Source organism: Drosophila arizonae, chromosome 4 (genome assembly GCF_054131065.1).
Source record: "Drosophila arizonae isolate 15081-1271.41 chromosome 4, UAZ_ARI_1.0, whole genome shotgun sequence".
Classification (NCBI taxonomy): Eukaryota; Metazoa; Arthropoda; class Insecta; order Diptera; family Drosophilidae; genus Drosophila; species Drosophila arizonae.
The window spans coordinates 2,355,625-2,381,552 of NC_142924.1; the positions used below are offsets into that span (position 1 = coordinate 2,355,625).

Sequence of the window (25,928 nt, forward strand, 5' to 3'; positions counted from 1 at the left end):
TGCCGACATTTCAGTTCACAAAATTCAAGTAAAGCTTATAAAAGCCACAGCCATTTCGACTTGGCTCTACTCTGTGCTCTGATCCCGGCTAAAGCTGTGCCTTGGCCAAGTGGAAATGCTAACTGAAATGAAACCTTATCGCTAGAGCCATAAAAAAATTGGCGGGCTTTCTGCAGAAGCGCGCGCTTTTCGCTTGAATTGTATGCGTGTGTGTGTGTGCGTGTGTGTGTGTGTGTGTTGGCCACTTCAGCTGAAGCAGCGTTAAAGTTTGTCTTGTTGTTGTAGCTGATGCTGGCTTATTTTTTGGCATGCGCGCGAAATTAAACAAGCAGCAACAGCAGCGCTTGAGGCCAGCAACAAAAAATACCCACAACAACAACAGCAACAACCACCAACAACAACACGCAGCCAGACAATGTCGCTGGACAGGAATTAGTTTCCGGTCGTAGTAAAAATGACAAAAACAACAGAGAGAAACAACAGCAAAAACAACAACAACAAGAGAATAAGAAAAATACAAATAAATATAAATAAAATCAACAGCAGCAAAAACGGGCTAAAGGATGCAACCCAAACGTCCAGCCGAACGGCCGAACGGCAAGCGCTCAGCACGCGAGCCGGCTGCAGGCACATAGATACACACACACACACAGACGCACACAGATAGAGACATGCGAGCAGGCAACAGCACACCAGTACACACACACACAGTCGCATACACATATGCAAGGGATGCTGCGCTGCTAGCCGCATTCATTCACAGTCGCCGCTGCTGCTGTTGCCTGACTATGTGTGTGTGTGTGTGTGTGCCTGGGTGTCTGTGTGCGTTCATTCAAGTCTTGGCCACACAGATACACACACACACACTCTCACTCGCTCGCTCGCTCGCTCGCTCGCTCGCTCACTCACTGGCCTGCCGCACGCTCAGCGGCTGTTGAAGTTGCTGTCGCTCGTTTGGCTGTTTGATCAGTTCGAATTGCGAGTTTGCGACGAGCAGACGAGACCGCGTGCCACAGCAACAACACGTTGAAAAGTTCGAGAGCTCGAAGCGCGTGTTCTGAAACACACTAAATATATATATCAAATAATTCAGATTCAAATATATAGAGAGAGTGTGTACAACCATAACAACTGAAGAAAACCAAGTGTATACCCTGTAAATTGTTTGATTTGTGTGTTGACATGTTGGCAGCTAGTGAGGCAGGCAGTCGCCGCTGCTGTTGCTGCTGACCAAGGCTAATTCGAAACTAGCAAAGCCAATTGCAACTGTAGCCAAAGCACAAACAGATACAGTCAATACTATCTATAGAAAAAACAATCAACGTTTCGATTTGCCAACAACAACAACAACAACTATTGCTGTTGCCCACAAAAAAAAAGTGTCAATTACAACAACCGCAGCAACACACCCAATCACACACACACACACACACACACAGACACACACTGTAATGGCCAGCATACGTGCGCATTCGCTGCTGTTGCTGCTGCGGCTTATGTTGCTGCCGTCGCTGTTGCTGCCAGTGCTGCTGCTGCTGTTGACAGGCGGCGCGCAGGGCACGCGACTGCCGCTCGAGGTTTACGAGCTGACGCCGACGGCCAGCAGCGCCGAGAGCGAGGCAAAGCTCAAGAGCCTGGAATATACTATCTACGATGCCAAAGAGACAGCAGAAACACCAACAACAACAGGTGCAGCGGCAGCAGCTACAACAACCACAACCAGCAGCACGGCGAGGCCAACCAGCGAAAAGCCGCTAACTGTAGATGTGGTCAGCATCTCAGCGGAACAGCAGCAGTCAGAGCTGGAGCCTGCTATGGGCAGACGCGCGCGCCAAATGCTGCAGCAGCAGCAACATCGGGCCACCACCAGCAGCAGCAGCAGCAGCAGCAATAGCAATAAGCATGCGCACAGCGTCAAGGATCTGCGCATACTCTATCAAGTTGGGGTAAGTAAAACGAAAGAGAGATAGAGACACGGAGAGACAGAGAGAGCTAGCTAATTGAGCATCAGCAACAGTTGCTGCTGCGCCTTTTGCATAGCGATTGCATAATGCAGCCGCAGCCGCAGCAGCAGCAACACCTGCTATAGATAGCTAGTTGCCCATGTTGTTATTGCCATTTGTAACTGGCTGCTCTAAGCCCACGCCAGCAACTGTAAGAAGAAGCATTAGCTAAGCCGCCAACAGCAGGTTTCGCTGCGAGGCTGCGGCTATAACTGGCTCTGGGCTTTTGTCTATATTTAGCTGCCGCCCTATAGAGATTGACGTTCTGTAAAAGCCATTACACTTGACACCCACCAAAACGGGGCACACACTTAATTGCAGCTGCAGCAGCAGCAGCAGAAGCAACAACAGCAACATCGCTTGCTTTATATGAAAAATGAAAGTTGTTTGTTGTTTCGCTTATTGACAACGTTGCTGTTGTTGCTGTTGCTGTTGCTGTTGCTGTTGTCGTCACATTTGATCAATTAAACTCAGCTCAGTTGAGCAATTGCGATACCTTATAAACCAATTAGCGCTGCGGGTCAAGAGTTCAATATGAGGCACGAACAATGACTAAGCCAAGTTGCGCCCCAAGTTCGGCTCAGATACGAATCTTTCCAGTGAAACAACGACAATTGTTTCACTTTACATTGGGTATGAGTTAACAAGCTTAGATCGTATAGCCAATCCATTGAAAAATATTGGAAAAAACACTCCCTAGTTGTCATGAGGCGTGAAATATCAACAGCAACAGCAACAGCAATCGGCACGATAATATTGACACTATAAACAAGCCAAAGAGCGCAAAGAGAGGGAGGGAGTAAGGGAGAGGCTTGCAATGCACTGAGAGAAACGTTGGGTATGAATATTAAGTTCCCAAAGCTTTGGCATTTGAATGAATCAAGTAGGAAATGGAAGATGATACAAATGCTGAATCCAGCAGTTTTTAATCTATATTTCATTATATATGAAATGTGCGAAAAATGCGTAATTAGGATTTATTTGATCAGAAGTCAATTTAGAGGTTTACTTTTCTGAAATAAAAACTATTCACATAGAGCAAACCTCGTTTGATTAAAGGATTGACTTTTTAATCTAGTTACTAAGCAACACTTCTTCAAGATTATTTTTGCCAAGTTTACATAAATAAGAGGTTCCATAATATTATCCATAAATAGTAAAGATCTCTTTTGTCTGCTAAGAAACCATCTACATTTTTAGAATTATAAATCTCATTTGAAGTTAAGGGAAATTCTTAATTGAATTCGCTTAGGCTTGGCCGTAAGCCCGATAAAACTCCCAAATCGATCTCTAGTTGCCGTGACACACATCTCCCAGACTTTCGGCCAGACCGCAACACCTAAAAAAGCCACAACAACAACAACAGCAGCAGCAGCAACACGCACAGCTCCCGCTATGGCTGTCCCATAAATTCAGAAATCCGTATGTCTGCAATAAATTTTGAACGGGCATAAAAAAAAAAAAACAAAATAACCCAAAGCAAAGGCATAAGAACAACACCTAAAATAGAAATAAAGCCAAAAAATTCCTGTTCGAAGAACAAAAACAAGCGCTGGAAATAGTAAGAGAAGAGTAAGTGAGAGCGAGAAAGAGCGAGAGCAAGCTAAAGTTGTTTTTTTTTTCTCGATGCAGAAGAAAACAAAAAGTTCCCATGCTTAAAAGCGCTAAACATTCAGTTCCGGTATTTAAAAATGATTTCAACAATAACAACAACAACAAGAAGAGCCAGAAGAACAGACAGGAATGAGAAGCGCAGCGGCAACAGCAAGCAACAGGGAGATGCGTCTGTGTGTGTGTGAGCAAGTGAGAGACGTAGCGCGGCGTAGAGTTGTGAAGAGAGGTTGTGGTGCTGTAGCGAGAGAGAGTGAGAGAGAAAGAGGGGCGACGCGCAAAGCTGAATGAAAGAAAATTCATGAATGAAATACGACGAAGCGAGCAAATGGAATGAGCGAGAACTCTGGCGCTCCAGCAATGGGAGTGAGCAGGAGCGAGCGATTGAGCGACAGGGTGGAGACGTATGAATGAAAACGTAAAATGACGGCAAAGGCAACGGCAACGGCAACGGCAACGACGATGGCGATGGCGACGTCAAAGCTGACTGCGACGTCGACGCTGACAGTGACTGCGTTTCGCTTCGCTGAGCAAGTCAATCTATGAATGAATGAGCGTCCAAATGTTTGAATGGGCAACAGCAACAACAGCAACAACAACAACACAACTGATTTGTTAGCCATATACAAGCAGATCAGCTACGCATATTTGGCTTAAACAACTGACAGAGTTGCGTCGCAGTGCGCGTGGCATGGCTAAAAGCTGTTGGCTTTTGGCTGCCGGCTGCCGGCCGCTGCTGCCAACATGAATGACATGCTGTTAAATTCTTGGCCAAGAGATAGCAAAGGTCTTCAAAGAATTTCAATTGACTGATAAATGCATAAACAAATCAAGCATAAACATGGCTCAGCTGACAGACAGACAGACAGAGGAACAGACACAGACAGGCAGACAGACAGACAGACAGATGGAGCGACAGCCAGTCGGCCACGTGGGTGCTTTTATTGTTACTGTTGTAATTGCCAGCCAGGTGTGAAAACGGCATTTTTTTATCGTCGTCGGCCAACTGTGCGTATGCGCAATGCGTGATCTACAGTTATTTATCGACAGCGAGGCACGCCCTACTTTTGAACAACAATAGCTACGACTGTCACAGCTTTTCGCCATCTTCCTTACTCTCCCAATATTTTATGTTAATTTCATTCACAATAAAACTGAATTTACGACAGCCATAGCCAGGTCACACTGTACGCACATACACACACATACACACACACACACACACACAAATATCACATCAATTTATGGGTGTGTTTTTGCTTTTGTTTTTGTTTAGGCCGGCCTGAAGGTCGTCGTATCATATTTGATTTGTAGCCAAATCATCTTCAATGTGGAAGTCACGTTAGGCCATAATCACGATGCGATCACGACACAATCACGACTTACAGCGCATGTCTAGCTTATGCCAGTTTATCGTATTACGACTTGAACTTTTTTCTGTTTTTTGTTATTTTTTTGCATTCTTTCATAATTTTTCTTATTAGTTTTTTCTTTCTCTCTCTCTCTATCTATTTGCCTTTCTCGTCGGGGAATGTTTTTTATGCTAAATTTAGAAATTATTCAATGTGATTCAAAGCGAAAACAAGAAAATAATAAAAAGGAAAAAAAAAAATGAATGAATGAATGAAGAGAGTAGACAATAATGCTAACAGAAACAACAACAACAACAGCAGCAGCGATTGTGGTTGGCATAAATCATACACTGAGCGAAAATTAACATAAGAAAAGAGATTTAATATCTGATATGATATAAACATAATTTATAATATATAAATAAAAAGATTGTTGGAAATTTTTGCCACAATAAGACAAGTTGAACACACTTTAATACCTAATCCTACACTGAGCGAAAATATTCAAATCTATATATAAAGAAAAGAGACTTATTTGTCTAATATAAATTTCAGCTTTTTTTTTAGTAAGAAGAAGGCATATAAACTTTTGTGGTCTTGATGATACACTGCAAAAAAATGTTTGCGATATATAATATATACAAAATATTCGTAATAAAATCTAGAAAAATGGCAAAGCAATAACAGTTAATGAAAAAGTACTGTCCCAAGTTATATATATTATATATGCCATAGTATATTATATATCCAATAAAATATATACATATTGTCAATCAAGCACTTAACCATTTTCTCGCAGTGCACTTATGAGCAAACATATTTTTAATAATGCCCAACGCATTAGCATAAAACGCACAACAACAACAATCAATGACAACAACATCAACAGCTACAACATAGCACAATTATTCACGTAAAACAACAACAACAACTTACAGAAAATTCCAGTCCACAATTTTTACAGTGGAGCTCCATTCAAGAAAAAAAATGCTTTAAAGCCAGAGCTGCTACAACCTGAGCCAACGGATGCTTGGATACCATAAAACTAGTTTGCCCACTTTTATATATATTTATATATATTGTTGTTGTTGCACCTATTGCTGCCGCTGCTTCTGCTGTTGTTGTTGTTGCTGTTGCTGTCGTGTTTCTCGAGGCAATCAGCTCAAGTTTTGGAACTGGCGCGCGCGCCAAGTCAACTTTTTTTTTTCTTATACTTGTAACAATTTTTTGATAAAGCAAAAGAAGAAAAACGTAAATACATATGCGTATGTGATTGCTATTGGGACATGTTGCTGCTGTTGCTGGCAGCAGCAGCAGCAGCAGCAATACACATACATATATTGGAAAAGATCTAGCGGAAATGTGTGCTGCAGTAGCACAGTTTCCGTTTCAGTCAAGATCTAGTTACAGTTATTGACGGACACGTTCCAATTTGGTTGATGTTGTTGTTGCTTTTGCTGCTGTTGTTGTTTTCGTTGCTGCTGCTATCTGTAAGTGTGCTAATTACGTGCCAAAGGCGCATTGTTTACAGCGTCTGGCGACGGCAGCAAAAACAAATAACTATAAATACGCAAACGGGGCGCGTATTGCTGCTGCTGCTGCTGTTGTTGTTGCTGCTGCTGCTGTTGTTGTTGATTCATTCATTCATAAAAACCGCGTGCGAGCAGCAACAACAACAACAACAGCAGCAACGGCAACTGCGCATGTGTTCATTAAACAAAACAACAATCGTGTTTGGGACAGCAGCAACAGCAACTGCAACTCGATCGTAATTAACAGACGATCCAAAGAACAACAACAACAAAAGGCTACGAGCAATTGTTGCTGCTATAGCCGTTGCTGTTGCTGTCATTCATTAAAAATTGTGAAAAACAGCAGCAGCAATACGCACACACACACGCAGAGCAACAAGCAGCAACAGCCAGCAGCAATACGTAGCCACAGCAACCAGCAGCAACAACTTTTCATTCATAAAAATGCTGAAAGCAGCAGCAGCAACAGCAACAACAACAACAACAACAACAATGTAGCCAAGATTGATTTATTTAGCTAAGCGTAAAAGGAGACAACAGGCAACGGGCAACAGCAGCAACAGCTACCGTCAGCAACATGTTTACAGACCAACAGCAGCAGCAACAGCAACAGCAACATTTTGCGGTTTGGCCACAGCAACAATTACAATGGCAACAACTATGCCACGTTGCTGCTGTTGCTGCTGCTGCTGCTGCTGCTGATGTTGTTGTTGTTTTTGTCTCCCCATTTTTTGAATGAATGAATGAATTGCTTTTTTCCGTTGCTGCAACTGAGGATGTGCAACTGAATGTGAATGTGAATGTGGATGTGGATGTGGATGTGGTTTTGTGTGGATGTCCGTGTGCGTAGACGTTCATTAATTGTGACGATCAACAAGCTACGCAAAATCCACGCAAACAGCAGCCTGCAATAACAATGGACGGCAGCAACATGTCCCAGGCCCACTTCAGCTGCAATTGGCCTGGCAAAACGGGCAAACCAGTTCCTTGGCGTTCCTAACCAATCCATAAACCAAAGTCTCCCCCCCCCTCATTCGGCCAATGCCCGCAGCAACCCCTGCGCCCTGAACTGAAAGACAACAAAGTCCAGTAACCGCTTTGTTGTTGTTGTTGTTGGTGGTGTTGTTGTTGTTGGTGGTGTTGTTGTTGCTGTTGCGGTTGCTTCCTTTTGGCATTTTTGCGCTTTTATGAATGAAATTTTTTTGCTCATACCCTAGAGCGATTGCTGGGCGAAGGCTTTGATGTGTTGACCAAAGGCTATGAAGGACTTGAGATTTGAATGAGGTGATCAGTTTGGCCTTCTCTTCTATACATCGATAAGTATCGATTGGTAGATCTGTTTCGGATGAGCATATGTGAAGATTGCTTACTTGGTTAACTGTTAATGCACTCTCGATGCATAAAATCTAATATATAATTTCTTACAACCACAGCCAATGTCTCTTAATCGATATATATCGATAAGCACATCATGATCACTTAAGTATTGCTCCTTATTTCTAAGAGCTATAACTGTGCAATGTAGTCATTATAGAATGCATAGATAAATCACGTGGGGAATACATTAGGCCGATATATATCGATTGACATATTTATATATAAGGAATATAACGATAGCTTTCTTCGTCTGTTTATCCTAACACTTTCATCTAAACCTAAGTTTACAGGGTACTTGCTAGTCGATCATTGCCATCGGCAGCACTCTTACTTGTTTTGCCGTTGAGGCTGGCATGTTTCCGTTAAGGCGCGCCAAAGTGGCACGGCCAGTTCCCAGTAAGCCAAACCTCCTCATCTGCTGCCGCCGCCTGCTCTGCCGCATTTCAGCTGGAAGTCGGAGCAAGACCAGATTCGAGACGCGGGCCAAGTCTTTGGGCTATGCAAAATATGTTAAGAACCAAAGCCGAGTTCAGAATCAGTTTACTTCCGGCTCGGCCCACAGTCCAGCCCAGTTTTATATGTGTGTCTGTGTGTGTGTGTGTTTTTGTTAAGTGTTTTTCAGTGGAATTCCTGAGCAAAAGAACGAACGATTTTTTTTCGTTGAGAGATGAGCTGACGATTAAGTGGAAGCTTGGGCCTGGAAGCTGGGTCCGACAACTTCCGTGTGACTTCCGCTAGAAGAAGCTTCTTCACTCACTTCCGTTCGCTGCCCAGAAACAATTTCCAATTTTAATTGAATTTTCGTGTAAACAGCGTGAGCTGACCAAACAGCACTTCCTCTGCGTCTCGCTCCCCTCTCTCCCCCCTCCCTCTATCCATCTATTGCTCTGCAGCCACATGTGCTGCCAGATTGCATAATTCTTGCGCATAAGGGGAAAATGTGGAAATACAACAACAAAGAGCAGAGAGTGAGTCTAAGCAAAAGGAAATGTATAGAAAAATCATTAACGCACAGACAAAAGATAACAGCGAACGCCTGTTGCATGGGCCAAACTACCTGCCACAGCAGCAACAACAGCAACAACAACAGCAGCAACAACGGCAACTGCGGCAGCCGCCTGGCACAAGTGTCTAACGGCTATGCAAGGCGCATGTGCAGCAGCCGGCGTTCGTCTGCCTATCCGTCCGTCTGTCTGTCCGTCCCACGTCATCCGCTCTCGCCGTCAACGCCCTCATGGGAACCAAACACCGATCCCTGCCCAGACGTTGCATTTCTTTGGGCAGAGCTCTTCCGGCATTCGAGAAATTTATGTCACTGATTGGCAATACACACGTACACGCACACACACACACACGCATACAGACTCACACATGTGGCAGGTCGATCCTTTTGTGGCAAGTCCTTTTGTTGGCATTTTGCGCGCGTCATGTCAAGCCGTTTGGGTTATTGATAGCAGCAGGTGCAGCTGGAGCGCTTCGTCTACAGTGCGCACTGCCTAAGAGCGCCACAGGCAGTCAGGCAGTCAGTCACTCAGTCACTCAGTCAGGCAGTCACGCAGTTAGTCAGCCGTTCAGTCGTTCAGTTAGCTCTGCAAGATCAAATTACGCTGTCGCCGCTAAGCGACAATCAAAGGCTTCCCCCCAGTAATGAGTGAGCAGTCCGAGGGGCTTACAGCCATTGAGAGGGGCAGGGGGTGCTAGGGGCTAGGGTCTGGGCCTGAATCTGAGGCTAAAGACAAAAGCTAAAGCGATGCATTGGCATGCCAGTTATGCAGCTGACTAAATTACGTTTTCACCGCACACTCCGGCTGCCATTGGAATGTGATAGATGCGTTAGTCAGTTGCTGTGCTGCTAGATACCCTGTAAATGCGTATACAATAAGAGCAGCTGCTTATACTAGTACTCGAGGGTTTTATAAACTAACTCTATTAAGCTTAGCTCTTCTCATCAGAATTCTAATAGATTCCTGATATTAGATCTATTAATTCTTGTTTTTTTTTTTAGCATTAGAGCATTTCAAGTAACAAGTTTGATGACTCTAGCTTTTACAGGTCCTGAGTTCCTTTGGATAAGCTTATATATATAATTTATCTAGCACTTTACAGCTATTATGTTTTAAGAAAAATGTTCTATATCATATCATTTACCAAATTCGGTAATATTTCCTCAGTTCCTATAGATCGTAATTAGTTTCCTTTACCAATATGTTATATAATGATAGAATCTGCCCTATCCAAAATGACAAACATTTACCGTAGTATAGTATAGATGGGTCAGCATCTATACTATTACCATCCCCCCTTTCAATCTCTTCCCATTCTTATAGGGTATAAAAAATATTGTAAGAGTCATTGTCATCTTTGTGGCAGCACAGCTTCCGGTGCTCAGCTCTTGTGGCGCAGAATTCCAAGCATGCCCCCAGCCACATGGGGCATGACAAGCAGCAGCAGTCGCTGCTGGCCCCCGCCCCACTCTACACTTACGGCTGTTTGCCTCTTCATCGTTCTCTTTTTTTCGGTGGGGTTGTGCGGGTTAATTTGATTCAATTAAACGAGCGTGCGTAAAACCCTTTGACAGCTCTTAAAGCAGCTAGCCGAAAAAAAAACAAGAGGCAGCAGCAGCAGCAGCAGACGCTGCAGAGGAGAAGCCGATGCACACAGCTTAGCTGCTGGACAACAGCAGCAATGGGGCTTCAAAAGTTGCACAGTGCTTGCCGCATCACGTTGCATGGTTGCCTTTCATTTGTCATCTCTCTCAACTTCCGCTGCGCCCTTTGGCTGTTGGCTTTTGGCTCTTGGCTCTTGGCTTTTGGCTGCTACATGGTCTACGCCTCCTCCTCCTCCTCCTCCTCCTCTTGCACTTTGACACACATGAAGCTAATTGTTTGTGGAGCACGCGCGCGCGTGCTGCTGCGAGCAAATTATAAAGTGTCGTCGAATGGGCATAGGAGGGGCAGAGTGGAGCTGGAGTCGGCACGTTACCTTCTACACGTGTGCTGACCCCACCCTTTTTTTCATTTTGCTCGCCTTAAACCGGATATCCGCCTGAAGTTTTGTTTTCTATCTTGTCTTCTTCGTTCTGTTTCGCAGCAACGTAAACTTTCTTGTCGAGTCGGCAGCTTGTTTATCTCAGGCACTGATTTCGGTTAGAGGAGGGGCAGCATGTTTGCTTTATACTAAAGGAAGCACACACTCACACTCACACTCGCCTATTTGATTATCAATATGTACACATGTATACATACATATACGTATATAACGGTTTCTGCGAAGAGCCACTCCAAACTACCCTCAGCTCGAGCAGGAGCCTGGCGAGAGGGGGAGCCATCGATATACACGCTCGGATTTCAAAGAATTTCCCACGCTGCTTACAAGACAGACAGACAGCTCCTTACATAATGCACATGTACATACATATGCACAGATTTATATGTATACATATCCTGTCAGATAGCACGACAAAGGTTCCCCTCGAGTGCTCCTTGCTCCTTGCTCTTGCTGCTGCTCGGCAAAGCCGTGAAACAAAGCTTTGAGCATATGAAGAAAATGTTTGAAAAATTTGTCAACCAAAAAAGGGTTAAGGGGCAGCGGCAGTGGCAGTGGCAGGAACTAGCAGCAGGCTGCAGCTGGCAGGCGGGGCCAGGTGACGCCCCCTCCACACAATGAAATGTAGGTCAAAAACGCGTGGGAAACGCGAGCGATTTGCTTCTTTCGGAATTTATCCAAGCAAATGCGGAAGTAAATGCCGAGCGGAAGTAAATAAAACTAATAAAGCAAGGCAGAAGGGCAACTTCCGCAACGGAGAGAGAGAGAGAGGGGGAGAGGGAGAGGGCTGGGCATAGGCAAAGCCATAGAGCTAAAGGTAAAAGGTCAGATAGGCAACCTGTTTGGCTTTGGCTTTGCTATGCTTCCGGTGCCAGTGCTAATCCCTTTTTAAAGAACACACACACACATACACAGTGCATGTGTGTGTGTGTGTGTTTGCTGCACTTACATATATTTATTTACTTCCGCCAGGCGGTCGCCTGCACTAAATCACTTCCGGACTTCCGGTTCGTCACGGTCGCGCTAAGTAGTAGAGGCAAAGTCAGAGCGAGAGAGGGAGAGAGAGAGAGAGACAGGGCAAACGATAGAGATGGAGAGATAACGACAGGGGCAGCAGGACGCGCAGGTAGCTGTACCTTAGGGCAGGTGCAACTCACTCTCAACAACGCCTGGAGACAGCCTATTGATTTCATTATAAAAATAATTTGAATACAAATCAGAAGGAACCAGCCGTATATCGAGGGGCCATGGCTTGGCTATACACAAACAGAAAATCAAATTGAAATCGAAACCAAACAAAAGATCAAAACAACAAAATGAAGCAAATTAAAGTGGTGCAGAGTGGGAAGTTGTGAACTATGAAATACCCTGTAAGTTGTTGCGATTAAATAGAGAAATTCTTAGTTATGAAAGGAGGAGGAAGCAAGTACGATCTACCAATCAAGATATGTACTATATATCCAACGTGGAGTATTTGGCACTTATCCTGCACCCCCATTCAGTTCTCTGAAACATCACCCTCATACATTCGTCTACAGGGTATCGAAAAGTGCTCAGCCTAAAAAGTAAGACAGCAACAACAACTTCATCGAGAGAGATGTCAAAAAGGTACCAGTTGAAAGAAGTTCCACTTAAAAAATTGATTGCTTTCGATAATTTCATTGGAAACGTGTTGTTGCTGTCGCCACTCACGCAGTTGTTGTCGCTCATGTGAGTGTGTGTTGTGTGTCGCCAGAGTGCCATACAATAAAATCAAATGAGAGGGATAAATGACAGTAGAGACGAGGCAGCCGAGCTCCAGACGGCCGTAGCGGGGGTGATAAGAAGCGAAGCGAGCGAAGCGAAAACAAAAACTAAAAGTCCGCAGTTGCTAGTTGGATTTTATGTTTATAGCACAGAACTGGCATACAGGAATAGAACCAGAGCAAGGACAACATAAGCTTTTATGTGAGCCCAGAGAGCAAGGAACGAACTGGGTTTAAGTAAACAACGTGTTGGGACGGACAACGGACAACAAGACAATCTGAGAGGCGCTAGGAATTCAATTAAACGAAAAGTATCTGCTTAGGATGTTTACAGACTGGACTCCATGGAGTCCCAAACAAACATATACATAGTTAGATAGATAGAGGAAGCGCATTAGATATGCTATAGCAGTTGGGACAGACACATATGTTAATCAAGCAGCTGTTTACCCAACAGAACTTGGGGTCTTCTCTGTTTTCATAAAGGTATATTAAGCAAATGTGGGCTAGAGGTTATCCTGGGTGAATTGGTAGACGAGGTGAAGGTTTGCTTAGATCTGACAGAACTAGACTAACTTAAGTTTACAGTGGATTTAATGGTAGATTGAGCAGCTCCAGTAGATGAAGTGCAGTCCTTCAGATATTTCCTGTCATTTTTTAGGCATCCATAAGCCATGTTTCCCTAGTATTCTCATCTATGTTCTCATATTTCCTTGGAATCTTTAGTGCAAATATGGAATCTCGAGGAATTCCTAACATATTTTCCAGTTAGTATCTATAAAGATAATCCCCAATCTCTAACTTCCTATTGCTTCTATTACCAACTATCCTCTACCTTTCCATTTGCTGCGAGGTCTGTTCCCCTGCTATTTGCTTGAATAGCCTGTAAAGCAGCTCTTCAAACTCTTAAAGCGAACTCAATGCTCGCCTTATGGGCCCGCCTCCTCGCTCCTGCTCTGCTGCTGGGCAGTTGTTGGGAAGTGTATGAATGAAATTATTTGAATGGCTCGTTCAGATTCGAGGACGTGCTTGCCACTTGGCTATGCAAATGCGGCACAAGCGAGAGTCCATTAATAAAACTGAAATCAAATTGTCACAAACTAAGTTTCCTCGTTTCCTTTTCTGTCCTTGCTTGCAGGACTCTGAGGCCGATTTGCCGGTGTGCGCACCGAACGCGGTTTGCTCCAAGATTGACCTGTACGAGACGCCCTGGATAGAGCGACAGTGCCGTTGCCCCGAGTCGAATCGCATGCCCAACAACGTGATCGTGCATCATCATGAGCACGGCCATGGCCTGCCCGAGGGCCAGAAGCACCGCAGCTACTACGAGAAGGAGAAACTGCTGCAGCACAAGCGCTTGCTGCTGGGCGAGGGACTCTACCAGGACAAGCGCTACGAGAGCTTGCACTTGAAGAAGCTAATGCAGAAGCTGGGCGCTGTCTACGAGGACGATCTGCAGCTGCACTCGAGCGACTACCTGGAACGCTCTCCCGACTATAATGAAGCGCTGCCACCTAGCTACGAACAGGTGGCGGGCAATGAGCTGCCACACCTGCCGGCACGTGGCGGCGCGCATATGCGCCACTCGGGTCATCGTGGCCAGAAGGAGGCGACCAGTTTCATTGGCGGCTGCCCGAGCAGCCTGGGCGTAGAGGACGGCCACACCATTGCGGACAAGACCAGGCACTACAAGCTCTGCCAGCCCGTGCACAAGTTGCCCGTTTGCAAGTGAGTAGAGAGCAAATCCAGTTATCCAGGAGAGCTTTAGCTAAATTTCCATTGCCTTGCAGACACTTCCGTGACTACACCTGGACGCTAACCACAGCCTTGGAGCTGAATGTCACTGAGCAAATAGTGCACTGTCGCTGTCCCAAGAACTCCGTGACCTATCTGACCAAACGGGAGCCGGCGCCCAATAGTCCAACAGCCTATCGCTATCTATTCGCCTGCTCGCCGCTGACAGTAAGTAGCTTGCATAAGTCTAATCCTCTCCAGCTTAAACCTAACTCTGTCTCTCTCACTCTCTCTCTTTAGCGTCTGCGTTGTCAGCGCAAGCAGCCCTGCAAGCTGTTTACAGTGCGCAAGCGCCAGGAGTTTCTGGACGAGGTCAACATCAATTCGTTGTGCCAGTGTCCCAAGGGCCATCGCTGTCCCAGCCATCATACACAATCCGGCGTTATAGCGGGCGAAAGTTTTCTTGAGGATAACATACAAACTTATTCCGGCTACTGCATGGCCAACGATTGAATACTAGACATAGACATATATGTGGGTTTATAGGTTTAGCTAGCACTATGCATATAAGTCGACTGAGCCAATTGAGTCTCGCCAAGTTAATAATTAAACTGAACAAGAAAAACTATACAAACTACAACTAATATATGTATGTGTGAGAGAGCAGGTGTTTGTGTGTGTATATGTATGTGTGTGTGTCTGAGAGGGTGTGAGTGTCCGGTGTGTATAAAGGTCTTTTTGTTGTTCACATGTAAACAATAATATCTATATGCATACGAATATTTAATTAGTTCTAAGACGCAGTTTGTTATACAAATCATTTGTAATGAATATTTATAAAGAGCGTTATCCTAACCCACTCTCCAAATGTCTCTCTCTCTCTCTCTCACTCTATCTCTCTCTATCTCTAATATTAACTGTATATATTTGTACGAACTTTGTATTTTATTCTAAATATAAATGATTGCGCTTAACATTTCAATTCCAACTTCGTATAAATCCCTTGAGTGCCAAATTAGCATGCATCAGCAACAGAAGCAGAAGAAGAGGAAGAGGAAGAACTACAAATATTCATAAACAGTTTGAAACTGCAGAGAAAAACGTCAAATGAAACGAAAATATGTTTGCTTTAATATTTTTACGAAAATATTTATATATACCCAACAAAAAAAAATATATATAAATAAATAAATTAACTATAAAATTGTAATTCTTCCAAAAATTGTAAAATTTACCACTGAGAACATTGTAATAATAATAAATTCCCATTGAATATATTTCTATTCGAGTATTTTGGCTAATTAAGTATTAGGCATTTCCCTATTATTATTTTATAATAATCATATCAATATATATATGTATATGTATGTATATTGCTTTTGTATAAAGACCAAAACGAGAACAAAATAAATAAAATTAATTATGTATATGGAAGAAGAAATATGTGCTACGTTGTTTTATTAAATATACTAAATAATTTAGTTGAGCACTAAAAAATGAATAAATATATAATAAATATTTATAAATTTCAACAGCCTTGAATGCATTTGCAAATATTTTTATGAGTTTTTTTAGAGTGTTAGTTCAGTCAACTTTTAATCAAGCTTAGGCTTTGATAAAAAATACGAAATATATCGGTTTTCAATAAATGTTACCTATTCAAGCAATAAACCTAATTGCAACTGAAGATGACCTCAAAGGCTTCGCCTTTTCATTTGCCGCCGCAAAGTATGCAACAAGTTTCGTCGTCAAACAATTCATATGCAACTGCTTGGGTGCGAAACTTAGCTAAATAGTGAATGCAGCAACCAAGTAAAAATTGCATAGAACTGTGTTAAAAATTTTATATATCAAATAGAATAAATCAAGCAAACGAAAGTAATGGAATGTTTATTGAAGCAAAAACTTCACTTCCTGGTCAAAAACCATGGCTAAACAAAAACAGTTAAAAAGAAAGACAATTAAGTTTATGGGACTATAAAGAGTCCGCTGCTGAAAAATGCAAATGATTAGTGCAAAACAAACTGAAGAAGAGAAGGTAAATCGCTGGCTAGAAAGCCAACTGAAGCAGATAAACCGAGTGGCGGACGGAGCCAGTGAGCGGCAATATAATTAAATAAATAGCGCAGCGAATAGACGACTGGATGCGCGGCTGGATCTGGCAACGGGATTGGAGATATGGGGCGTGGCAGCCGGGCAGCTGGGCAGGCGCTTGGCCATGCCGCAAATTCAATTAACGCGCGACGATGCCCAGAAATGAAAACATAAAAAAGTTTGTAACTGAGAGTGAACGAGTGGCGAGAGGGAAAAATTATCAAGAAACAAGCATATAAAAAAAGTTTCGAGTGTAAAAAACGAGGTGTAAAAACAGCGTGGCGAAAACTCACAAAAAAAAAAAAATAAATATCAAGAGAAGGAAAAAAGTAAATCGTAAAAGCCAAGCAACAACAAGTGCGAACATAGCCATAGAAGAAAGAGGAGCAGTTTTTGTTTTTTTTTTATGACGCCAACCGGAAGCTGGGCGCGTTAAAAACTCGAGTCAAAGCAACTGCAGCATAGGCAACAGAAGCCACAAAAGCAGCAGGTAAGATAGAGTGTGATAGACTACAAGATACCCTAGAGGTCTTGTGTAGCTACTCTCTATTATTAATATAGGCTATTCCTTGATTCTTATGCATTACGGTAATCAGATTAAGCAATCATTAGAATCTGTAAAAACTTTATGGGAAACGATATATCAAGTTTGATGTCTCTAAATTATGTTATATATCTAAATATATTTTAATATACTATATTATATATCTAAAATCTATAACTAAATAATTTATAAATCTCTTTGCTACAAAATTATATGAATTATTATATGATATCATAGAAGAGCTCTTTATATGAGAATATAAGAATATATATCTGCACATTTTATTGCTTTTGAGCTTTAAGCTCAAGCTGCCAGCATTCATTGATATACTAAATAATCTACTATTATCTCTGGCTTCACAACAATATACCCAGTATATTAACAGTCTTACCAGGGTATACAAAAACAACACGCCCCGCCGCACAGTTAGCTGACATTCGAAGATTTGAGAGATTTGAACCGGGGCTTGACTGCAATTACAGTGGGCATATATGGTCTTAGAAATGCATAAAACGCGAAATTATTAATAATAATAAAATCACACACAGATACACACACACACGGACACACACACATTTACGTGTATATATCCACATTTAATGACCCATTAAAGTGCGTCTAATTGGGCGACGTGAGCTGTGGAAATACCGTAAAAGATTTTTACTTCAAGCCCAGCGCCGAAACGAACTCCACCTACTGCGCCTCTTCTCAGGTTCTCAGGCAGACAGAATGGGCACAGCGCTAAGACAGTTCGTGGCATTACGCTGGGCTACCGACCACAATCTCTCTCGCCCGCCATAAGCCAGCCAAGTGGGGGGACACTGCAGATGAGGCGTTAATTAGAGTTTAAGCCTCAACGAGCAACAGTTTTTTGTTTTTATTTTATATGTTATATACCCAGAACCCATTGCAATTCGTTAAGCTGGGCATAATGGCTGTGTGAAAATGTACGTAACTGAAGTTTTAGTCATGAACAATTATCTTGTTGAATATTAATTGTAGAGTTTATCTAGCAAAGTTCTTCAATTCAAATTTTATCAGCGAAAATTATGGATATTAAAAAATAAAATTGAATAAGTTTTAGGATATTTCCAATTTTTTAAATAAATGTTCAAGTCTCAGATTGTGAGATGTTAGATTAACACAAATCAAATACAATACTAATATAAAGAGTTTATACCTATATTTATTATAATTACTAATGACTGTAATTCGGGTTAGGAAAGTAAATCTTGGAACAGAATCTTTTCGTATATATGTATATATGCATCAATTAACAGACACTTACCTACAATAGAATTACTAATTGATAAGCGCCCTTTCAACTTTTTGTCTACACTTTTGTCAATCATCCTCAATTTCCCCTCAGCCTCAACAGGTGTTTCATCATTCGTGTGCTGACAATTGATTAGTTCCTGATCAGGCAGCAGCATTTATTCGCCAACTTTTCGATTTTCATCAAACCAAGCTCTTTTGGACTGCGGGTTCGGGCTCAATTTCCCACCCGCTGTTGAGCTGTCAATACACTCCATTCATTATTTATTTGTTGTGGCGAAAGTTTTTCATTTTTCGCCAATTCATGTCTTGTCTTAGCAGCTTCTGTTGCACATTTTGTTAAACAACAACAACAACAGCAGCAGCAGCAAATTTTGTTGGCTAATTATTTATGGCATGTTGAGGTGTCTACGTTCACATGTAAATATATACATATTTATGACTGCAGCAACTCTAGTTGACTCTTTGACTCCCCCCTCGGACCGAATGTGACGCTGAATTAGCTACTGTGCTTGGCTAGCATATTGATTGATTAGCCTGCTCCATGGCCTCTGGCTGAGATTTGCATTGGCCAGATCGAACGGGCGACCGAGCGACCGAGCGACCGACAGCAACAGTGAGAGTTTCGAATTTCAAAGTTGAATTTTCTAATTTGAATTCCACAGAATTTCTGATAGAGCGCTGACAATAGATCTCAGAGGCAGTGGTTGGGTGGTGCGAGGGCTGTCATTAGAAAATTCAGCTCATAACTTTCTTTCACATCATTAAAAATGACCAAAAACTACAACAAACACAAATTAGACAACAACATGACACAAGTCCAACTAATAGTATCCGCTTCATAGAATCGACTGATGACCGCCAAAGCAGCAAGCATTGCATGTCTGCTTTGATTGCCCATTTTATGGCCATCAAATGAGAGTATATTGGTTTGCTGCAATTTTCCTGTTTAGAATTTCGAGAGCTGTCTTATTGATAAAGCGGGAGAATGTTTGATTTATGAAATGGTATCTCCTCTCTACTCTCTACTCTCTACTCTCTACTCTCTACTCTCTACTCTCTACTCTCTACTCTCTACTTCTACTCTCTACTCTCTACTCTCTACCCTACTCGCTACTCCACTCTCTACTCCTACTTACTACTCCTACTCTCGACTCTCTACCTTACTATACTCCTACTACCTCACTCGCTATTCTCTCTACTCTACTCTCTACTCTCTACTCTCTACTCTCTACTCTCTACTCTCTTCTCTCTACTCTCTACTCTCTACCCTCTACTATATACTATACACTCCTCACTGTCTAATCTATTCTCCACACTACTCTCCACTCTCTACTCTACACTCTCCACTCTTCACTCTACTATACACTCACCACTCTACTCTACACTACATTCTCCACTCTCCATTCCACTCTACACTCTCCACTTACACTTTTGTATTCCACGTAATTTTAATTTCTGAGCGAGCATCGCGCAGTCGACTACTTTACTCTGTTCGTTCTGTTCTACGTAAATTTCTTCATTTCTTCTCGTTGGCCAGCTTTTACTCCACTAATTAGCCACGTTTTGGGGCGCTGACATGCAAGCTACATCCAAAAAAAACTGAAAAAATTAGGGTGCCCCACAGGTTGAGGCGCTTATGAATTTAATTGCAGAACATTACGTCGAGGCCTTATCAATTTTCCCTGGCATAATTATTCTTAATACATTTCTTTTGCTGCAAGCTCTTAGTCTCAAGATGTTTTCCTCTTCTGGCGGCGCCTCTTCCTCAGCGACGCTGACACAGGAAGCTGGGAGAGAGAGATTTCACCTGCCAGCTCTTTTTTATGGGTTTGTTTTTGCCTTAGAAAGTGAAATTTTAACGGCGTTTGTAATTTGCCACCACGCCTTCCGCCCCCGGCCAACGAGGCGGCAGTGGGAACTCGGATGCTCAAATGCTCAAACGCTGGGCCGAGCAGATCAGCAATTAATCAATGAATGCTTTTAGATTGCCTCGAATAAATTGTGATTCATTTTGTTATTGATTCAGACTGATAAACGCCAACTGCGCAAATACTTGCCACAATCTGTTGCAGCCTCTAATGGCATTTTAATGCCAGCCAAATGGGGCAAGGGCGACCGAACGAGCGAGCGAGTGAGCGAGAGAGAGTGAAAGTGTAATCGAACGAAACTGTTAATAGTATCATATGCGAAAATCGGCATATACAGATATATATACATATATCTGACTATATATACATAAAAAATTAATGGATTTCTTAGCGTGCAACGGCGATAACGAATCTGTTGATTGCTCACTGGCAATAAATTGCAACAATAAAGCTATAACAATAACAATAATAATAATGAATGAAACCAAAAATGTGAGCAAAAAGTCGAGATACCCTGGAATATACCTTTGCCATTTCGAATCATGATTGATGTGATATTTCAAATTTATTGAGGCTGCATTTGGGAGTAAAATTTTAGTTGTATGTTGAGTTGATTACCATAGTTAAGTCAGCTGGACTTCAGCTGAAAATTTGAATGTTTAGCCTTGACTTTCAATGAATAATCTCTATATATAATTGATGGATAGGATGGAAGCATAGCTAAATTATGTCAGCTGGCCATGACGACCAAGAATAAGATATACAAGCAGAAACAGCAACCAAAAATAGAGCCATCAACGCACACAAATGACGGTTTGTGTCTATTAACAAAACGGTAATCAAGCCCCATTTACGCACACTGCTGATTACAGGGTATCGTAATCATAGTAATCTTATAGTGCAGTGCCGAGTCATCAGCGCCGCACAAAGAAAGCGACAGACTTACAAATCATGCATAACAAAACAACCACAAAAACAAAACAAAAACCGAACAAAGCTCTCCAGATGCGTTTGCATGCATTCATCTAACCCCAGCGCACATGCAGATGAAATTGAAAGTAAGACTGACTGCCGGACGGACAGACAGACAGACAGACAGGCGGATGGACAGATGGATAGACTGACTCGCCTGCCACTTCACCAACGCATTGCAGTCGATTATTTTCTAATTACAAAAGGCAATGCTCGTAGCACTCCAAAACACTCCTCAACTCTGTGGCCCAACTCAGCTCAATCTGTCGCTGGCTCAAGTGAAGAAAAGTCTCTTTTCTCGAATTCGAAGACGAGACAGGCTGCAGACGAAAGGTGTTAAGTATGCAAATGACAGGGCAAACAACAACATCAGCAACAGCAACAGCAACAGTAACAACAACATCTGGTTACAATGGTAATAACAATCGTTATGGCAACAACAAATACAGTTATGTTGTAATATTTACTAGACAACATCTTCTGATATTCGTAGGCGGGCAACAGACCTCGATCGAAAGCGAGCGGTAAAAGCGCGCGATTTGACCTCAAAGAAAACTGAAGTCGTATCCAAAATCCACATCCAAAGAGCCAAAGTCAAAGCTGAAGCTGAAGTTGAAGCTGAAGCTGAAGGCAAAGGCGAAGATTCGCATCTTTTTTTAAGCTTTTTTCGGCTTTTTTTTTTTTTGGTTACTTTTACATGTGCGCCGCGTGTACTTTCTCTACTTAGAGTTTAGCTGGTAAACGCGGTTTTTCCACTCGCCGTTTTCTGCTTCTTATTACAATTTTAGTTTTCTATACCCTAACCAGCGAGGTGGCATGAATTCGTGATGGACTATGCAAAGAGAGGACGAGCCTTAGAGTTATCTCCATCGAGCTAGGGCTCCTAGAACTAAGCTGTTATGTGGTTAAGATATTGTAAGTATAGAATGATAGAGAGAGAGAGTCATAGTAAAGCTAGAATGACAGAACCCTACATAGATATTGAGAAGGACTGATTGATAATACTCAGAGTCAGCTAGATATATAGATAGATAGTTTAATTTATAGTCAAACGCAAGAAAACACATTCTAGAGTATCTCTAGTGCGTCATACTGAAAAACAACTGTTCTATGTCGTCTTCGTGCTTATTTGCATTAGTTGCCTTGCCTTTGTGGCCGCGCCTAATCGAAACTTGTGCCCAATCTGGCCAGAAGAATTACCTCGCAATGCAGATACGCCTCAGATATGGCATATGTACAAAGAGAGCGAAAGAGAGAGAGAGAGAGAGAGATCATGGCTTTGATGTTGTAATTAACTCTCATTAGAGGCAGCCCCATCCCAGCTAGATTCGAGTTTCACTTTCGCTACAACAATATCAACAAACTGTTTAAGTGTGCTATATTTAAGTATTTACTTGGCCAACAACAGGCAAACAAACGAACAAAGCAAAAGCTAAAAGCCAAATAAACTTTAAATCTCGCACGAATTCTTCTCCCTCATTGTTGTTGCTTCCAAGCGAATTCGCATTTAGAGGCGCGTTGATTGTTTTTCTTCTTCTTCTAGCCAAAGCAATGATACCAAACCGGGGTTTGGCTAGACAGACGATCATGGGAAAACAAACGGCGCTGACCAAGTGCCAAGTCCATTGCCAATTTCGAGCAGTTGGCCAAAGAAAGTGGCGCAGCATCCCGCGGCGGCTCTCAGCCCCAACATTGGCCACGAACTGGGATTAGGGTCTGATCAAAATCCGCGTGCTCAAGTGACCCGCTGAGTAATTAATGGCAAACAACGCATCAAATTCAAATCCATCCTGCTTGAAATAGTTTTGCGCTGAGTGAATACCTTAGAGATGCGAGACTTTATACATATGAGAGCTATAACTTACATATATGGCTGCAGTCATTCATACTTCCATATTCGTGAGTCACGCGCTCATCCCTATGACAAATTAGCTAATCTCAGCTTTAATCTCCACACTCAGTTCCACTTTACAAGCTCTTTTCTAACTAAATTAGATTTCTCAGCTCGTCTCTTAGCTTATACTAATTTACATTGCCCCTCCATTCAACTCTAGCTAATTATTGGGACTTCCATCATCTCATCACTAGCGATACGTTCATCTCTATGTAATCTATTTGGGTTTTTTTTTCACATTTTTTGCGTGGCTCGTTAAAACTTTCGGGCAAACTTTCGTCGCTTATTAGCTAAATAAACAGAAACACAGAAAAACGCAACAATTTGTGGGCCAAATGTGCTCATATCCTGTTTATAATAATTGTTTAGCCAATGCGAGTAAATACAGTTTTTGCTAAACACCTTCCAAACACAACTTTCCATTTCTGGTGAACTCAAGCGCAGTTTGATTTTGGCAGGCGCGAAAAATAAAAATTAAAAATAAAAAATGGCAAAAATCTAATTTAGGTGCAGAGAAAATCAAGCGCATCCTCTGCAAGGTATTTTCGGCTTTTTTGTTTTTGTTTCTTCTTTTATTTTTGAACTTAACGAACTGACAGAAATGATGATGATATATGCGCCTTGGCAGCCCATCAACTTTGAAGTTGGAAACTTAAAACCTGTGAGCTGGAAGCTGGAACTGAAAGCTGGACGAGCCAGTCGCCATGACATTATCAACAGCTTTGATGGCCAGGCTAAGGCTGCTGCTGCGGGGGCGTGGCAGTCGAGTGGGTGGGTTGGGTTGAAGCAGCCAAGATGGATTTAAGCGAGAGTGAACAGTTAACAAATACCCTGACAAAGAGAACCAAGAAGCAATCAGCCATCTTCTACATTTTATTATCTGTGCTATATCATTTATCTTCCATCTTCTATCTTCTGTTCGGCCTGTTACATACCTAGTGATATAGGCAGGCTACCCTCATACAAATCATTTTCAATAAGAGTATAACAAAAGGAACTCCGAGACGGTCTGCTGAGCCGAGAGGACTGCTTGCAGGAAGATAGAGTAGTGGGCGTTAGATTGCTGCCTCTGCAAGTGCTTCTAATGAAGCTGTGCTGTGCTGTGCCTTTAGCTGTTAACAATGCAGCAGCAGCAGCAGTTGCCAGGCAACTTAATGCGCTGTCTATAGCAGAGATACAGGCAGCACCTGAGCACCTTTGCTCACCTGGTCTCACGTCAACGCCAAACACTTCAGATATAATATACAAATTTCAAATGCATTTTTAATGAAGTCATAAGAAATGATTAAAAATACATCACAACGAGGTGGCAGGTGGCAGGTGTCGTGAGGCAGGTAACACAGGTGGCATGCAGCAGCTAGAAATTGCATGAGAGCTGAGCTATTTATAGATGTATATATACATACGTTCTATAGCTATGCCATGCACTCAGCACAAGCCTTTGGGTCCACCCTAATCAACATTAATTCCCCGCAATTAATTTGCCTCCATTTAACTGTAATTGATTTGGGCAATTTATGCAAATAGCTTTCTAAATACTCCAAAATTAAGTCAACAACTCGACTGGCTGTCATTAAATATGCAGAAATTCGAACTCAGGAATTGCTCGAGCTATTTTTTTTTTTTTTTTTTTTTTTTTTGGGTTATTAAACTGCTAAAGCAGAACAAACACGAAAACCCGCTAAAAATGGCAAAACAAAAAGCAGAGGAGCTGCAGACTTAGTCGACCCGAAAGATGCCCTGCTTAGAAATGAAATTTATAATTTATTGGATTATTAATTAATTAATTATGAATGCCCAACAAGTGGAACAAGTGGAAGTGGTGCCTAAGATAACTAAGATAAAGAAGAGGTAAAAAAGTGCGGAATTTCTATATGAACTGATATGCCCTTGTATCGTTTCTAGGGAGATTGTGATGACAGTTTTCGAGTATGAGATTGGAAACTTTTAAGTAACTGACCTATTCAACCTATTCAAGCCTATTGAAGTGTACCAAATGAATTCGCCCACAGGAATACTTTCATAACATCGTTTACTAAATGGTATTTTAAATACATAATAAAGACTTTACAGCAGCAAAGTGCATTGCTACACTTGATCTAGATCTACTCAACATTCAGCCATCTGAAACAGGGCATAATTGGAATAACAACTCAAGCAGCGCTGCTCGGAGAGGATGCCACTCGTAGTGGGTAATTAAGAGCGTGGGATGACGAAAAACCGCGTTGAACAGCACTTCGCGAAAATATGCGCAGAAAATGCAAAAATCTTGTAGGAGAAAAAAAAAAGGAAAAACGAAAAGCGAGAAAAAAATGCAAACGAAACAAGTAGGAAAAGTAAAATCATGAAATATGTGAAACATGCCTCAAGCTCAACCGATTTCAATGGCAAGCGACACACACACACACAAAGGCAGACCGACACACACATGGCCTGAGAATCGGGGTCAGAAAAACACTTTCATCCAGCCGAAGACCAGAGACCAAAGAGAATCCATAAAGTAATTTGCTTTTTAGCATAAGAATGCAGTCTGAACTGAAATCGAGCTATATGACAAGACAGATTGAGATTGAAATTATATGATTTAATTAGCATATAAACGAGACAGATAGAAGGGAACTTAGCCAGGCAGAGAGTGTGTGTGAGAGAGAGAGAGAGTCTGTTAGATTAAAGCGTAAGCACAGTTACAAAAAATGCAAATGCGTTTGCTGAACAGCAGAGATTAGACTAGACCAGACAAAAGACACAGTTGCTATTGTTGTTGTTGTAGCTGCTTTTGTTATTGCTGTTGTTGTTCTCCATGGTTAGCTGTAGGTCAGAGTCTGAGTGTTTGACACCCTTTCGTAGCTGTATACCTAACTGTCCAATGCGCAGCACTG

The 25,928-nt window shown here is 42.2% G+C and overlaps 2 protein-coding genes across 4 annotated transcripts in view; one reads left to right on the forward strand and one right to left on the reverse strand.

The window, feature by feature from the left end:
• LOC108612731 (elongation factor-like GTPase 1) overlaps window positions 1–25,928 on the reverse strand; it is an 89,837-nt gene that overhangs the window by 12,869 nt on the left and 51,040 nt on the right. The gene's annotated exons all lie outside the window — the stretch shown is intronic.
• aos (protein argos) lies at window positions 949–15,826 on the forward strand. Its single transcript, XM_018005726.2, has 4 exons — window positions 949–1,946; window positions 13,804–14,393; window positions 14,456–14,627; window positions 14,700–15,826. Exons 1-4 carry the CDS (start codon window positions 1,452–1,454, stop codon window positions 14,910–14,912), a joined length of 1,470 nt encoding a protein of 489 aa, XP_017861215.2. The 5' UTR covers window positions 949–1,451; the 3' UTR covers window positions 14,913–15,826.

Bases quoted from the DNA above. Each gene is read 5' to 3' on its own strand.
- aos (XM_018005726.2), top strand. From the start codon at position 1,452: ATGGCCAGCATACGTGCGCATTCGCTGCTGTTGCTGCTGCGGCTTATG. The intron at 14,394-14,455 runs GTGAGTAGAGAG...ATTGCCTTGCAG, and splicing joins CACAAGTTGCCCGTTTGCAA to ACACTTCCGTGACTACACCT. The intron at 14,628-14,699 runs GTAAGTAGCTTG...CTCTCTCTTTAG, and splicing joins TCGCCTGCTCGCCGCTGACA to CGTCTGCGTTGTCAGCGCAA.